The 18,034-nt window shown below is 44.6% G+C and overlaps 1 protein-coding gene across 1 annotated transcript in view; it reads right to left on the reverse strand.

The window, feature by feature from the left end:
• Positions 1-413: 413 nt before the first annotated feature.
• Positions 414-18,034, reverse strand: part of EXTL3 (exostosin like glycosyltransferase 3) — an 81,524-nt gene continuing 63,903 nt past the window's right edge. The window contains exons 3-6 of the mRNA XM_039345924.1: positions 4,418-4,545; positions 3,090-3,234; positions 918-1,046; positions 414-826 (exon numbers count right to left, since the gene is read on the reverse strand). Coding sequence (XP_039201858.1) covers positions 617-826; positions 918-1,046; positions 3,090-3,234; positions 4,418-4,545 — 612 coding nt within the window. The 3' untranslated portion in view covers positions 414-616. The remainder of the gene's footprint in view (positions 827-917; positions 1,047-3,089; positions 3,235-4,417; positions 4,546-18,034) is intronic.

Consider the following 18,034-nt stretch of genomic DNA (forward strand, 5'->3'; position numbering starts at 1 on the left):
GCTCTACAATGAGGTCAGTGAGAGAGAAAAGAAGGAAAAACCTTGACCATAGCAATTAGCTCCTTGGAACTACTAAGGGATTCCGGCTGGAGGGAATGTGTCATTTCCTCTGTGAAATCCCCAGCAGATCTTAAGCACATTAGACCAAAGAGCAAGCAGTTATAAGCCTCTGGTGACCAAATCCAACTTTCTCAACTGCATAACTTGATCACTGAGGAATACAGGAATTTCTTAGGTCTCTGCGTCCCTCCAAGCAACATTAAGGCTGGGAAGAAAACAAAAATCAAATAATAGCCCCCTTCCTCCCTCCTCCTCCCCAAAAGGTCTTAAAAGGCATATCTAAAAACACTTTCATTTTAAATAATAATTAATATTTTTAAAACCCCAGTTATACCCTTGGCGAAACAACTTACTGGGGATCTAAAGAAAGTCTTTTATTATTATTTTTTCTGAATAAGTGAGTCAAAGCTGTCTCTTTCAACGGAGTCCTGTGCCATACAGTTCTGGCAGGCTTGTGTCCCAGCTGAAACAGAAAAGGGCCAATTGTCCCCCAGTTCATTAACCTTTCTGCCTTGGCCATAGGCCAGTTCCAGACATCCATAGCTGTGTCTTCTGTTCAGATGAATTTGAAACATTTAGTCTTGTCGTGTGGTAAACGGGTCTTGAAGAGAACCGAATCAACACGGAACTGTGTATACAACAAGGGCATGTAGCCGTACACTTTGACAAAGAAGTTGATGCATTTGTGCCGCTCATGGAAATGGGAGTCATCATGAGAGAGTGCCTGAGGACAGCCAGGGCAACGGAAAGTCCACCGGGAAGTCACCTGGGCACAAGAGAGCAGGAAACATGATAGTATTACTCACGTTCTTGGGGGGGGGGGAACTGCCTTTCTCACTATTTCAACAAGCACTGACCTTGATTGGTGGTTTCCTAGTAATATGAGAAACCAGGAAGTTCATGGCAATATCCTCACAGTTGATATATTCATCTACCATATCACGGATGGCCTGTGGCATCACGTAAGAATACAGGTAGGCGTAGTACTACAAGCAGAATAAAAAGTGAGCACACATTAAAAAAAGGGCTGAAACTATGAAAATGTTACTGAATAAGCAGAAGCAAAATCTTTTATCAGATGAAGTTAGATAATCATACTAATTTCACCCTTTAATCAAGATACACACCTATAATAAAGTTTTCATGACAGCTAACATATGTGCTCTGTAAGAGTCAAAGTGACATCCCCACCACAAATGGAAACTTGAATTTATTATCTCTAGAAACAACTTCTCACTGAAACAACGGAACTAGAATGAGTCTGGATATAAGGCACCAATAGGCACCTTGGTGACCTCCAGATGTTCTGCTGCTCCATACTCATAAGCTCCACACAACGTGGTTAATATCAAGGGATGATGAACACTGCAGTTCAAAATAACAGAAAAGGCAATTGCTTCCATATCCCTCCTTTAAGTTATTTCCACGTAAGGACAGGAAAAACAATCCCACCAGCACTCTATATAGGCCTATTTCTTGTCCTGTGAACTATTTTCACAAAAAAGAACTGCTTTTAATTATTAGAGAAGACAGTTTAAATTAATGATTTTTGAAAAAGAAAGATGATGCCATTCTAAACAATCCATGATTAAATAGATTAATTACAAAATATTTTATCAGATGAAGTTACATAATTATACTGTACAGGTAGAGAGAAACAAGTAGTCCTCAACCTACGACCGCAATTGAGCCTCAAATTTATGTTGCTAAGTGAGACATTTATTAAGTGAGTTTTGCTGCATTTTACAACCTTTCTTGTTAAGTGAATCACTGCAGTGGATAACATGGTTGTTATATGAATCTGGCTTCCTCACTGACTTTGCTTGTTAAAAGGTCTCAAAAGGTGATCATGTGACTCTGGGATACTGCAACCGTCATAAATATGAGTCAGTTGCCAAGTGTCTGGATTTTGATCACATGACTATGGGGATGCTGCAACAGTCATAAGTGTGTAAAATGGTCAGAAGTCACTTTTTTCAGTAACTTTGAACAGTCACTAAATGAACTGTTGTAAGTTAAGGACTACCTATAGTTAAAAAAATAAACATACAGCCCAAGTAGACTGGAGTAACCAAGAATCCTAATTTTGTAAAAAAAAAAAAAAAAAAAAAAAAAAAAAGTGGGGGAGGGGCACTGTCTTAGCTCAGTTCCTGCAAATGCTCTACTTTTCTACTCTTGAGTCTGTCAAATCACCAACAGGTAGGGGCAGCCACAGAAAGTTCCACTTCTCCACTTCTAAATCCCACGAGATGGCAAAATTGCAGAAAGAGGACCTGGGGTTCAATCTCTCTAGCTGATCTTGTAGGACAGATAGACATTCTTAGAGATAGACGGTTCTGCAAATATTCAGGTCCCATGCCCTGTAGGGCTTTAAAGGTGATAAATAAAAATTACAAACTACTAGAAAGAGAGAGAAAGAGAAAGATTAAGATCAAGTTTCAAAAAAGAAAGTACTACTCCCCGGAGAAGTTGCTTCAGAGATGCAATAAACAATTTGTAACTCAAGTTCAATAATCCCAATGAGCAAACAACCCTATTCAGTCCAAATCCAGGATTTTGACCATACAATAAAATGTGGCCCTTGATAGGGAACAGCAACACAAATTACTAGTCTCTGTCCTCCTTTACTTTCAACATATATTACAACAAAGTCAAACATACTTGCACAGTAACACATAGCACATAGAACTGCTCCTGGAACACACAGAAATGCTCCTGATATCAATCTGCGACCAGGAGCATTTCAATTTCCAGACTACATTTGCTTTGGGAAACTGAGGACAAAGCTTAAATTTGCCACAATTAGTAATCTTGCAGTGTTTCTCAATAGAACAAATATTTGGTCTAAGGGGTGTGAAACTGCCAGCTCACGGGCCGGTTTCATCATACCGAAGCCACGCCTACCCCATTGCCGGCAATGCAAAAAGAGTCGTGATACATCGTAATACGTCACGTGACATGGCGAGTTTGACACCCGTGGCCTAAGTCATCATAAGAGATATGGTTCTCTCTAAGGACTTGCTCCTTACTTTGTGGAAAAAAGCAGCACCCGTCAGCACCATGGACAGTTCACAGGAGTAATTGGAGTTGTAGAGCCAGGACTGGTGAGGGATGTCCCATGCATGGTACCTCCCAGGAAATCCTACAATGCGATCCCGAGCTTCTCTCCAGACCCTACAAATACAAAGAAAATAACTTAAGCAGACAGAGAAGAGGTGGAACATGTTGGACAGACAAGAAACAGAGAGAAATTCCTAGATCACAATGGTTACTATTATTGAATTATTTACACTACACATTTAGATTTTAAACTTTAGTTTAAATGGTTCTTCCACCCCCACTTTCTAGAATTGGGATGAATGGGCCTCCACTTTAGATGCATTGAATATTAATGCGCTCAACCTTTTTTGTGAGAGAAACTGGTAAAGTGAGATAACACTTTGACTCTCTTTTTCATTGCTTGATTTTGAGCACAAATAACAATCAAAATTCTAATTATTTATTTTGGCAGTGAAACCTGAGACCATCTCCTATCAGGACTATATTCAGACATTCCAACACTAGAACAGCGTAAAGCTTTTGAAAAAGGAGCTTCACAATGGCAGAAATGAATAGAAAGCATCTCTTTTCAAACCATTAAAGCAGCCACATCATTTTCAATTACATTTCTCTATCTTTCTGAAGCAGTTGTCAAAGCTTTGGAACCAATTTGGTTGCTTTTAACAATGTGAAAAGAGCTCTTTTCTTGCACAGGAAATTTTATCCAAAAATCCCGCCTTCTTCTTGCTGTTCTATCTTCCAATATTGGCTTATGTCCCTGTCTATGATATTCCCATGGCTGTTTATGTCATGCCAGCAAGCAACAGGCTCTTTTAATAGTAATATAAATAGCAATTTGTTACTAAAAATGAAGTATGCTAAAAATGAGTGTCTCCATATGGTGAGAATTAAGAACAGAGAGAAATGCAATCTTTCAGAAAATATCCTATAAAATTGGGAAATATTATTTTCAATTTTAAGGAGGGAACAGAAGGAAGAGAAGATAGTCAAGGCTCTAAGATAATTGCACTTGTTCTGTTTTAAAAATATTATAAATAGAACACATGCACACACCCTCTTATTATTGAGAAGAGGAAATAATAATAATGCATGAAGAACAGTGTTATAATGGCAAGTATGAAAGAAAGTTACACATTGGCTTCAAAATTCTATCATTCCCAGTCAGCACAGAAATGACCAAGGCAGGTTAAGGATAACAGAAATTATAACCCACAATATCTGCAAATCTTGATAGAAACAGACAATTAGTTCAGATCTGATACTAATGGCTGACGATTAAAAATTAGATTTCACTCACCGGAATCCAAACATGATCTCATCATGGCGAAGGTGGGCATCATCATCAATGGACAAAATGGCTTCTGTTTCAATCTCATCCCAGGGCAGAAACCGATTATTCAAACTGTTCTTCTCAGTCCGTACAACCTAAAAATATATACACCTTTAGACTTGTTTTTTGTCTTTACTTTATGGTGTAACATGTTATGATGGCCATAATGGATATAATCACACCAGAATTTGTTTAAGCAGATATAGTTTGGGGGGGGGGTTATTTGCATAAAACTTTTCCAGGTGAAAAATAGCAACACAAAGTGCACAGTTTGAATTGGTATATCTTATTCGAAGAAAGATTTTGGCACTCAGTTGCCAAAGATTCTGTTGCCTCTTTCTGTTCTTGGGGATAAGAGTCCTTCTTTGAGGGAGATGGGCAGTTCAGAAAATTGAAAAATAATTCAACAAGCAAACAAAGAAACAAATAGGGAATGGGAAGCCAGGGTTTGGCTGGAAGCAAAATCACTGATCTCTACTCAGTGTATTCTTTATGAGTTCATCATGTTTGGATATATATTCATTGTAGAGCAACTATTTGCCTCCTTGGGAGATCAGAATATAAACTACTGTTCTAAAATATCCTGTTCCCACTGCTAGAAGCATAAATAACTCTCTCCCACAATCACCAGAGTGAGATTTTTTAAAGCAAGCAATGCCTACAAAGAAAGATACTGTGGCAATAAAAGATCATTAAATAAGAGTACCCTTGGATCCTGTCTAAAAAGAAATCCTACCCTGAAATTGTTAACAGTGGAAAATATTTATTAAAAGGGGCGTTGTCTTACCTGAACGCCTTTTCTCAGCAGGATGATGTAGAGTCCAAATGGATGGGTTCTATGACGGCCTTCCTGCCTGGCAGACTGGGTAAAAACTTCGGCCACACCCCTTCCTTTGGGCGTGACCCCAGTTTTGACTTAGGCGAGAAACTTTGTTGGAATTAACCTTGCAGCTCTTTATTATATCTTTATTATATCCCTGCCTAGACCTATCCTCTGGGTGGGCTTGGACTCTACATCATCCTGCTGAGAAAAGGCGTTCAGGTAAGACAACGCCCCTTCTCCAGCAGGATGACTGTAGAGTCCAAATGGATGGGACATACCAAAGCCCTCATGTCCCCCTGGGAGGGAATGTCTAGGCTACCGAACTCTGAGCAGATACGACCTGTTGAAGAACTCTTCTGCCAAAAGCCGCGTCTGCTGCTGCTAGGGAGTCTAAACGGTAGTGTCGAATGAAAACCGAAGGTGAGGACCAGGTTGCGGCCCTGCAAATCTCTTCCACCGGAGCTTGCGTTAGCCACGCCGCAGATGTGGCTGCGCTCCGAGTTGAGTGGGCAGTCACCTGAGTGGGTGCTGGCAAATCCTGTGAGACGTAGGCCTGCGCTATGCAGGCTCTGATCCACCTGCCTATGGTGGAAGAAGATACCTTCTTTCCCATAGTTGATGGTTGAAAGGACACAAATAATGCTTCAGTCTTTCGGAAAGCCGAGGTGCGTTTCACGTAGAAACACAGTGCTCTCCGTACGTCTAGCTTGTGCCATCTGTGTTCTAGCTTATGTTTGGGTCTTGGACAGAAATCAGGAAGCGTAAGTTCCTGAGATCTGTGAAAGGTGCTATTTACCTTCGGGATGAAGGTCGGGTCTGGTCTAAGAACGACCCTGTCTTTGAAAAAGGTACACAGATCCTTCCTTACTGACAGAGCTGCTAGTTCTGAAATTCTCCTTGCCGAAGTAATTGCCACAAGGAAAGCTACCTTCAGTGATAGGTGATGGAGTGAGCATGTTTCAAGAGGTTCGAAGGGTGCAGATGTCAAGGCTAGAAGGACCCTAGGCAGGTTCCAGGACGGGTACCTGTGTATGACTGGGGGCTTTGTGTTAGACGCCCCTTTTAAGAAGGCATTAATCGCTGGATGTTGTGCTAGGGAAGTTAAGTTGTCGCAGGAGAGTACGGTTGAGAGGGCCGATATCTGTCTGCGGATGGTATTGACTGACAGGCCCCTATTAAGACCCTCCAATAGGTAGTCTAGGATATTGGGGATAGATACTGCGGTCGGGTCTAGGTGAAGCGAAGCGCACCACCTGCAGAATCCCTTCCATGTAGCGTCGTAAATCCTATTGGTGGACGCCCTTCGTGATGCCTGTATGATCGATATCACCCCTGCAGAATAAGATTGTTTAGTTAAGCTTTGCCGCTCAAATGCCAAGCGGCTAGTTGTAGCCACTGGGGATCTGGGTGTACAAGCTTGCCCTGACTGAGTTTTACCCTGTCCGGGGGAATCCTCCACGGAGGTGATATCGAAAGGTCCACGAGGTCGGCAAACCACGGGCGCCGTGGCCAGTGAGGGGCAATGCAGACCATTTCTGCGCCCTCCAGGATCATCTTGCGTATGGTTGCCGGTATTAGTGGCAGCGGTGGGAAGGCGTACAGGAGCTGCGCCGGCCACCGGCACCTGAGAGCATCCGTTCCCTCCGATCCCGGGGACGGGAATCTGGAGAAGAACCTGGGGAGTTGTGTATTCTTGTGGTTGGCAAATAGATCTAGGTGCGGTTGTCCGAACCTCCGGGAGATCTCCTCGAAGAGAGCCGGGTCCAGACGCCATTCCGACTGGTCCACCTTGGCTCTGCTCAGGGAGTCCGCCTGGGTGTTTGTTTCCCCTGAGATGTGTTCCGCTCTGATGGAACTCACATTGGCTTCTGCCCACCGAGCCAGAACCAATGCTTCTTTCATTAGTTCCACTGATCTCGTTCCTCCCTCCTTGTTTACATGTGCCTTGGCTGCTACATTGTCTGTAAGCACGAGGACGTGTCTCCTCGTTACTAGGTGTGAGAAATGACGGAGGGCCAGGTGTATGGCCCGGAGCTCTAGCCAGTTGATGCTGTGTGACAGGTCCTTTTGACCCCACTGGCCCTGTGCTATCTGGGTCCCCAGATGGGCTCCCCATCCGAACAGGCTCGCATCTGTCGTGAGCGTGACCCTGTTCGGTTCCCTGAATATGCTCCCCTTGAGTGTCATGGGGGATAGCCACCATTTTAGTGATTTCATCACCTGTGCTGGTACCAGCACACTCCTGTTTGAGGTGCTGAGGTTCCTCCTCTGGTAGGGTAGGAGGAACCACTGCAACTCCCTCGAGTGGAGCCTTGCCCATGGGATGATGCCCATGCAAGATATCATCTTCCCCAGGAGCTTCGAGAGTTGTAGCAAGGGCACTCTCCTGATCTTTTGAATTTGGTGGATTAGCTTGGATATGCTGATCAGTCGCTCCTGGGAAAGGAATACCCTGCACTGTGACGTGTCTATCACCGCGCCCAGGTGTTGCAGTCTCCTTGAGGGAATGAGGTGGCTCTTGTTTAGATTGACCGAAAATCCGTGCCCCTGTAGGGTTCGGATTGTGGTCTTGAGATCTGTCCTTGCTTGTTCCCGAGATCTGGACTGAATCAAGATGTCGTCCAGATAAAACTGGACGCGAACCGGAATCAACCTGAGATGGGCCGCTAGTACAGCTAAGATCTTTGTGAATACCCTTGGTGCTGACGACAGTCCGAAGGGTAATGCCCTGTATTGGTAATGTCGCCCCGCGTAGGTAAATCTGAGGAATTTCCGGTAGCTGGGGTGGATGGGGATGTGTAGGTACGCCTCTGTGAGATCTATTGAGGATAGTAGATCGTCTTCCCTGACGCTGGCTAGTATGGACTTTAAGGAGTGCATCTTGAACCTCCTGTACTTTATGAAATAGTTCAGGCCCTTCAGGTCCAAGATTGCTCTCCACCCTCCTGATGTCTTTGGGATGACGAAGAGGATAGAGTAAAATCCTCTTCCCTCCTCCTCCTTTGGTACCTTCTCTATGGCCTGAATTGACAGGAGGTGGACTATAGCCGAAGTTATCAGCCTCGTCTTGTGTGCTCTTCTGGAGATGGGACATCTGATGAACCGGTTTGGTGGGGGAGAGCAGAAGTCTAAGGTCAGGCCATGTCTGATCGTTTCCAGGACCCAGGAGTCGGTCGTGGTCTGCTCCCATACCCTGATGAAATTTCCTAACCGACCCCCAATGGGAGTATCCTGTTTGGCGTCACTTGGTGCGTTTAAAGGATCTGCCTCCCGCTCCCCTATATGGGCGTCTGGACTGGAACTGGCCCCTGGCTCCCGGGCTCTGGCGATCCTGGGTTCGATCCTGTCTGGGGTAGAAGGATCGTGAGCCTCTGGGCCAGTCCCAGGATTGCCCTGATCGAAAGGGCTGCCTCCATTCCCAGGGGCTTCCTGGGCGGGAACCCTGTCTCCGGAAGTCCTGACTGCCTCTCCTGTCTAACTTCTTTGATGGGTGTACTAGGATTTTTTTCTTGTCTCTGCCTTCGCTGACATGTGGGTCCAGAATGGAACCAAATAGGTCTACTCCACTGTATTTGGACGTCGAAAGACGCCATTTGGACCTCAGGTCTGTCTTCCAATTTTTGAGCCATAGTAGCCTACGTGAGGCCACTGTGGCCGCAATGGATCTAGCCGCATACTTTGTTGCGTACAGTGAAGCGTCTGAGACAAATTGCGAGGCCGCGAGGAGCTTGGCCAATGTTTGGTGTATTCTGACCTGGTCTGGAGGCACCGTGCCTTGCAGTTCCCTCAGCCACATGATGCTGGCCCTCGCGAAGAAAGATGAGGAAGTGGCTGCTCTGGCCGCCCAGGCTGCAGCCATATGGGAACGCCGGAGTGAGTGTTCAAATTTCTTCTCCTCAGGCCTCAAGACCTCCGCCATGTCTCCTGGAATCGCGGAGGTAGAAAATAATGAGATTAATGGGTTATCGACAGTGGGAACCTCTAACATGTTAGAGAAGGAGGGAGATAGGTTGAAAAGCTTTCTTTCCGCGCTGTTTGGTGCCGGTGGGCTTGCAAGTGAGGACCATTGTTCCTCCAGCGTGGTCATGAAGACCTCCGCACATGGGATGTACTTATCTTGTGGAACCTTTTTGGCAAACAGAGGATTGGCCTCCTTGCTTGTTGAGGGCTTCTCATCCTGTACTGATGTTAGGTTGACTGTGGAAACAGCCTTTACCAGGAGTGATTTTAGGAGCGCTGGGTTAAAGAGTCCAGAGCTCGTTGCCTGCTCAGGTGCCGTCTCCTCGTCCTCCGAGAGGGGCATGTCTGACATGTCGAGGTCCACTGAGTCACCCTCTCCCAGTTGAGAGGAAGTTTCAGAGGTGCTGGTAGGGGGTGGCCTAGCCCGACCCTTACGGGGTGTGTGAAAGGCCACTTGTCCCTTAGAAGCCATGAACTGGGAGAATGCATCCTGCATGAATGCATGGAATTGTGCCGACCAAATGCCCTCCTGCGCTTTGTCGTTAGAGTGAGGCGCTGGGGTGCGGTCGGGTGAAGAAGCTGGTGAGGAGGGGTTGGAGGAGTCTAACTGTTCAGTTTCCCCAGGAGGAGACCAAGTCTTAAGCACTTCCTCGGCAGTAGGGTCTGTGCTGGGTGCCACCGCTGGGACAGGGGAAACCGAATTTGTCCCATTGGCATTGGTTCTCTGTGCCCTGCTAATTTGTCTTTCTAAAGCCAAATGTCTCCTCAAAGCCTCTCGCTCAGCCGTTTTAGACTGTCCCTTCTGAGAAAGGTGTTTTGTTTTAGCTTTCTTCTTCCCCCCCACCTCAGATTCAGAAGATCTGCGTTTTTGTTGTTGCTGTGGGGGGGACAATTGAGGGACCTGTGTGACTGAATACGAGACATTGTCTGCCATTGTGCCAGACACCCCGAGTAGGTAGTGCCTGGAGTGGGGGACAGGATACGCAGACCAGATGCAGATGTTTGGGGCTGAGCCCTCCTCTGCCTATACAAACAATGGCCGGACAGACAGGAGTCTTTGGACAGAAGATCCTGCAAGGCAGTGACTAAAGGTCACTATAGGAACAGTCAGAGAAAAATACTCCTCCTCACCTCCTCACTTAGTCCAGAGAAAGTGCAGTTTATACCTCTCTCTCCCCCTGTCTGTGGCTGTGGCAGCAGACCACGATCAGAAAGGTTCTCTTCCTTTTCCCTCTTCCTTCCTCCTGTCTCAGTTTCTTGCGATAATCCCGGATTTTAGCTTAAGGGCTGCCCCTTTGTCTGCAAGGGAATGGAGTCCGGATGGCCCCGCCCCCAAGGGAAAACGGCGGGAAGGTCCGTTCGCTCAAAATGGCGAATGGGGAAGAAACCACGCCTCCTAATGTTAGCCCGGGAATCCACGAGGTTCAAACAATGGCGGATCTTTGACTCTGAGGGACCGCGCCTCTCCTCTAAGGAGAAGGCACTTCTAGCGCTGGTTCTGCCTCTCGCGCCGCTCCGCTGGTCTATGCCGAGCGGCGCCGCGGTTTAGCCGCTTTCCGCGCGGCTCAGCTGTTTCGCGCTGAGCGGCGCCTCGTTCTATCGGCCCCGATCACGCTTTCCGCGCGGCTCAGCTGTTTGGCGCTGAGCGGCGCCTCGTTCTATCGCCCGAACCGCTCAGCTGTTTGGCGGCCCCGGAGAGCGGCGAGCAATCCGGTAGTGAAACCCCCGCCCCAACAGCTGCTCGGTGGGCCGGTTATCGGCGGGCGAGCGATCCGGTCCGGCTCCAAGCCTCCCGTTAGTCCCTGACGCCCCACTCACGAATCCGCCGATCCCGGCTGCCTCTCTCGAGTCCTATCCGCTGCCAGACAAATTTTCGTTCAACTGGAGGAAGAGGGGATTCCCTTTTTTTTTTTTTTTTTTTTTTTTTTTAAGTTAAGTTAGTTTTGTTCTGAGAGCTGCTTCTCGCACTTCTACCAGGCTTCGAGACTGAGTCAAAACTGGGGTCACGCCCAAAGGAAGGGGTGTGGCCGAAGTTTTTACCCAGTCTGCCAGGCAGGAAGGCCGTCATAGAACCCATCCATTTGGACTCTACAGTCATCCTGCTGGAGAATTGTAGAGCAACTATTTGCCTCCTTGGGAGATCAGAATATAAACTACTGTTCTAAAATATCCTGGTCCCACTGCTAGAAGCATAAATAACTCTCTCCCACAATCACCAGAGTGAGATTTTTTAAAGCAAGCAATGCCTACAAAGAAAGATACTGTGGCAATAAAAGATCATTAAATAAGAGTACCCTTGGATCCTGTCTAAAAAGAAATCCTACCCTGAAATTGTTAACAGTGGAAAATATTTATTAAAAAGAACTGGGTGACAGTTGATATGATTAAGATCCTGCATTAAGTCAACATTAGCCTTCCCCCCTGTCAACAGCTAACAGAAAGAAAAAGGGAAGCAGCATTTTAGAAAATATTAATCCAAAGCTGAAATATAATTAATTAGACGGAAAAGCACAGTAAAAACTGAATGGTTAATCAATTGCTATGCTCCAATGCACAAAACTTCCCACCCCGGGTTCTCCTGACCTCTGGACATTAAAAAAAAAAAAAGACATGCTATACTGTATTCCCAGGCCTCTGCCATTACAGCATGATCTATCCTCTGTAACGGGTGTCAAATTCGCAATGTCACGTGACGTGTCGCCAACATATTGTGACTTTTTCCCCACTGCCGGTAATGGGATGGGCATGGTTTTGGCATGATGCATCATACATACATACATACATACATACATATGCATTCAGGGAACATAGCATTTGTTTTTTATAAGGAAATTAATAATATCATACAATCTTAAAAATATTGAGCTGTTCTTTTCTCAGCAATTATGGTGGCTAAGAGAAAACAAATAATTAAAAAGCAAAATTAGTCTTTATATTTCTTGCATCTTATACATAAAATTGTCTACACCACGGAGTCCATTCAAAGAAATTTTACCTTTTAGTTCCACAGAGTTTGGGTAACAATCAGTAATCATTATTACACAACCATGTACCTATACAGCTACCGGTATATTGATTTTTACAGAAGGAAAGAGTATTTACTTGGAGATATTTAAGGTGCAAAAAGCCTGTGAATCAATATGTTCTAGGGAAATGTCTCAACCAGTTATACCAATTCTCCAACTACTTTCCTGTGAAGACCACCATAGACAGAAAACACTGCTGAGGAAAAAGAAAGTGCTTTTTTTTTTTCTTAGATTATCTGAAATAAGCAGCTTGATACTAGAAAACAGATTGAGCTCATAATCCTGAATACATTCACTAAAAGTAAGGTCTGATTTAAATCCAAGATATTCATTTGGACACTATTTGCAATAATCTGCTATAATATACCATATATACTGCACACAATATACAGTGAATACACTGTAAGTGATTAGTAAAACAAACATAAACCAAACCTGAGGATTTTGCTAACTGAAAACCTTTTCTCTTAATATCTAGGTGACGTAAGGGTCTTTCTTCTCCTCTCTAGTAAAACAATTACCTATTAGGCTGATTAGAAGAATCAGTGAAACACATCAGGGTTGAAGGGCCATATTTGACATTTGAGTAGAGTACTATAGATCAACTCCAAAAAGTAGATAGAATCAAACCAAACCTAACCTTAAATTGATTTAATTCAGATGTGACACTAAATATTTTATTTTTTTGGTACTGCATTTAGTACTTTTCCCCCACTGTGACAGCACTGTATAAAAGGGTTCAAAGAAATGCAGATAAGGATGTGCACTTCTGCTTTATAAGCAAGAATATCCAAATCAAGTTGTGTATGATTGGAACTTATCAAATCCAATCTATAGAAATCAGGATTTCATAAGCAAATTTGTAAAAGGTTTATGAGTATCCAGGTTTGGTGTTAGACAAGCTCCCAAACAGCTACCCAAATTCTGCAGACAATATGACCATTGTCATAGATTGTGGAAGTTGTCTACATTTCTGGAGATCAGCTAGCTAAAATTTCATTTTGTTAAATAGGGCCCAGTGCTCAAGTTTGTTGAGATCCATATGGATACTGAGCCCATCTTCTGGAATGTTGGCTATTCCTGCCAGTTTAGTGTCATCTGCAAATATGAGTCCCCCTTCTATTCCCTCATCTAAATCTAAATACCTCTCTAAGCAAAGATAGTATTGCTATCAATACTGATGCCATTATGGAAATATATTTTTTTGGTTCTGTAACATAATTACATTCACTATATAGTTGCTTGATGAATAATGGGATCCAAAACTCTTGCACACTGAGGAAACAACAATCTAAAAGAAACAGCAAGGATAGAAAGATATACACAAGTACCTTCTTTCTTGAAAAGCAAGTTTGTAACTTCAAAATAATTTGAAGGCACAAATTAGACACAGCTATAATAATATCATTTCCAATAAACTAATATTACCAATTAAAATAGTATTCAGTTTGGTTACATGGCTGATCATATTTTTTTTCATTTTTATTCAATTAAGAAACTAAGCAATCAATCTTATCTATTAAGAGTCCTGGTGGCGCAGTGGTTAAAGTGCAAACTCTGCCCACAACCTGGAGTTTGATCCTGACAGGGCTCAAGTTTGAGTCCGCCTTTTATCCTTCCAAGGTCGGTCAAATGAGGACCCAGATTGTTGGGGGCAAGATGCAAACAATGCTGACCTTTTAAACTGCCCAGAGAGTGCTATAAACGCTACGGGCAGGTCATAAGCCTAAATGCTATTGCTATTAATCAGTACCAGATTCTGGCTAGCCCAGCACTGAGCATGAAAAGAAAATTCAAAGGTAGCATTAAAACAGCATTTAATCCTGCCAATTCAAAACTCTGCTTCACTTGGTCCCATTATCATATTATCACAGGATGGTTTTTAGTGCTTATGTTTCAAATTAAATGTCAAATATAATTTCCTGCCAGAACAAGGAGCATGTCTGCTCCCTTGGAGGAGTTCTAACATGGTGACTCAGCATAAAGCATCTCATTCCTGCCCAAAAACGGGAAGGGATATGGAGGCCTCTCCCTGTTCCACAGAAAATCACAGGCATCTGAAAAATGACTTTGTTAACAAACCAAAGCAGGTTGCGCTTCCTTAGTTTCATTCTCCCCTCTTTGTATCAGAACAAACTGTTGGCTTGGATCACACTGCAGCAATTCCACACTAGCTATTCCAATACCAGAACTGCTTTCAAGAAAATAGCAAAAGAATGAAGGCAAGCATAAGCTCCCACAACGCCCACTACAAAGATGGGATCCACAGGATATGCTTCTTTGAAGCAAGGAACATCTCTAGTTCATTACTCAGAGAAGTAAATAGTGGCATGGTAGGAGTCATGCCACTTTGTCTTCTCGTAGGTTGAACCAACAAAATGCCAGGTGACTGAAATGCTTCTGCCAACAGCAAAAAGGCCCTCTGCAGCTTGAGGGTTCTGAATGAGAGAAACTGGTGTTAAATGATCATTAAGATCATGATAACAGGTGGCTACCAGTCATGCCAGGTGCTTCTTTTTATGTTTTAAAGGAAAGCTGTCTCTGCAAAAGGTTGAGAATCACTTCTTAAATTTGAAGTTGAGAATCACTTCTTAAATTTGAATGGTAATGGTGCCAAAGAAAGCTTTCCTTGGCAAAGCTTCTAAATATTTTGCAAGAAAAGTGGAGTTACCAAGAGATTCAAACATAGTAACTTTGTGTAAAAGGTTCTGCCAAATTAGGAAAGCTTTTGTTAACACCACAGCACCTCTGTGGGCATTTACAGCAGTGATGGAAAAGAGTATATCGGGACAGTGTTTTTACACTCTTACTTAAAGCAAGGTTAATCATATGATCACTCATTACAACTCATCACTTAACACCTTTGCCTCGGCGGAAGGGGCGACCTCCTCTGCCACGAAAGGAATGCTTGGCTTGTGACTGGTACCTAGTTCTGTCCCTATAACTTGTCCTGTCAAAGGAGCGCTCCGATTTAGGGGCAGGTGCCCGGTATGGTTGTGCAGACTCTGCTGTCGTCCCTGCCCGAAAGGACTGTCGGCGACTGTAAGGAATGTCCTCTTTGCCACGTGAGAGATTACTGTTTGTTCTCGACCAAATAAGGTGTTAAGGCCTCCCCAAACAGCTTGCCGCCCTTAAAGGGGGCTGTGGCCGCATGCCACTTGTGCTTATTTTTGGCTCTCCAGTTTTTCAACCACAAAAGTCTCCTAGCGACTACACTGGAGGCCATTGATCAGGCCGAATGTTTGGCCCAATACAGGGAAACATCAGCCATGTATTCAGATATAGCCAGTAATTTAGTTAAGTCCTGATGAATCCTAGTCTCCTCCAGCGGAATTCTATCCTGCAACTGGTAATTCTATCCTGCCAGGTAATCAAGGAAGAAGGAAGTTGCTGTCGCTGCCTTGACTGCCCAGGCAGATGCCAAGTGCGCTTTGCGTAAGGCCATGTTGGATTTCTTATCCTCTGCCTTAAGGGCATCAGATACATCCGCGGGGAGACTGGCAGTTGAATATAGAGGTGCTAGAGATTCATCCACCTTCGGAACTTCTAACAGGTCTACTAATGCCTTAGACATGTCTACTATTTTGCGCTCAGTCGCCCCTTGAGACAGCTGAGCAGCTGGTAACTCCCACTGTTCCTGAACATTTTGGAGAAATAATTGGGGACAGGGAATATGAAGGTGTGTGTCTACTGGCACAGCAAACAAGGGATTAGTCTCCTGATCAGAGGGGGGGGGGAGATCGGTTGGGACCAGATGGGTGGAAAGTTTACTTGCCTCACATGCTCTGCGCAACAAGGCAGGAAAGAGCGAAGCATTGAACAGTTCTGCCATAGGTTGGGATTCAAAGATAGGCTCCTCGCAATCCGACCAACTGTCCTTGCCTCCCACATAATCCGAAACATCAGAAGAACGGGATGGGGAAACCATACCTGACTGTTCCAGTGAAGGCTGCCTGGTGGTTGTTGGAGCCGATGAAGAGGAAGGCCCCGGAGAGGGAGACGCCTGCTGTTGGCCCTTTGATGCCATGGCTTGGCCCACAGCCTGAGCTATCCATAGTTGTAGCTGGTCAGAGACGGTCGGAGCTGCCTTAACCCCGCAGCAGGCGGTGTCATGACAGTGGCAGGAGCTGTTGATGTATCTGGCAAATTAAGGTCCTGCCCAAATAAAGGTGGACCTACCTGACCAAGCGACCAGGCCTGAAGAGAACTGCTGCTGATTCTACACTTGTGCTCCCACGTATCTAGATTTCTGAAACTAGGACTCAATGTAAAAAGGGGATCAATAAAGATTAGTACACTAAGTGAAACACATGCAGTTGGCTGCTTTAGGGCTTTTTTAAAAAAACAAAACAAAATGGCGTCTCGTGCTGGAAGAAGTTGCTTCCAAAACAGCGGACTTAACGAAGTTCTATGAGGAGACAGATGTTAGGGGGGGAAGGGTAGGGAAGCTGATGAAACACTCTGTTACAATTCAACAAACCCCCAAAAGGAATGACTGTGGGGCTATTGGAGGTGTTTTTTTTTAATGGTCCGGGGAACGCTGTTTAGAATCACGCCTAACAGCTGTTAGGCGCAAAAAAATCCTTCCGCCGCACGGCGAGGCTTCGATCCCTTCTGCAGTGGCTACAAGCCCTATTAAGCTCAAAACAGTATTTTTCCCGTCGCTAGCTGAATCAGGCTCTTAGGAACGCCAGTAAACGGAATCTATTTTAAAAATGAAACCTGCGCGAATCCAAAATGGCGGCTGCTATGGGGATTCCTGACCAAGCCCGGTCAGAAAGAAGCCACGAGGCTTTAAAAATGGTGACCGCTCAGCCTGTTGCTGGAGATTACCGGTGACCTCCTTGCAAGCCCCTGCCAAGGGATTTAAACCTCTCCCCACTTCTAAAGTTAAATGATTCAGCAGAATGCTGCCTCCATGGAAGGAGAAGACCACCCCCCTCCTCCTAGAAAGGTTAACTTCTCCCCATTTCTAAAGTTAAACGATTCAGCAGAATGCTGCCTCCAGGGAAGGGGAAGATCACCCCCCCTCCTAGAAAAAGTTCTATCCTAACTCCGAGGGGAGAGAAAGACAGAGGAAATACTCAGAAAGGAAATTAAAGTCCACTAACTCTGCTTTTTTCTAAGAATCCACGAATAAGCTAAATAATTCAATCAGACCTGCTCCAACGAGAGAGAGAGAGAGTCAAGAAATCACATCCTCATGGGCGAAGACCAAGATGAAAACTGGATAGACCCCAGATAATGAGGGGGCGTGACAACTTGACAACTTGGTCTGATTGGGCAGGAGGACTGAAATAACCCATTGGTGGATTCTTCAGTCATCATGCTTGAGAAAAAACCTGTAAGCTGGCACAGGGGCACAAAGATGTACTGTAGGATTCTACCTTATGGTATGATGGTTAGAACATTTTCCTGAAAAGAGCAGGAATAGGATAAATGGGAAAATTGATGGTTTAGGGAAGCAGCAAGGCCAAGATAACCAAGATAACCTTCTGCCATGAATGAAGTGGAAAAATAGGGAAGAAAGAACAATGGTTATTTCTCACTGTTTTTCCTCATGCTTTCTTCAGTATGCAATCATTTACTGTAATAACCACCTCCTCCTCTCTTACACAAAATGAGTCTTCCTATATAACAGATCCTACCTTTTTACGTGTTATTCATGCCAGGCTGTAACTTAAGGGCCTTAGTTGGCCATCCATAACTATCATAAATCATCCGGCATGAAGATAACATATAACTCCATGTATAAGTTATTTCACCTCCTTCATT

Source organism: Crotalus tigris, unplaced genomic scaffold (assembly GCF_016545835.1).
Source record: "Crotalus tigris isolate CLP2741 ecotype Arizona unplaced genomic scaffold, ASM1654583v1 scf7180000017987.690289119674:8195010, whole genome shotgun sequence".
Lineage (NCBI taxonomy): Eukaryota > Metazoa > Chordata > Lepidosauria > Squamata > Viperidae > Crotalus > Crotalus tigris.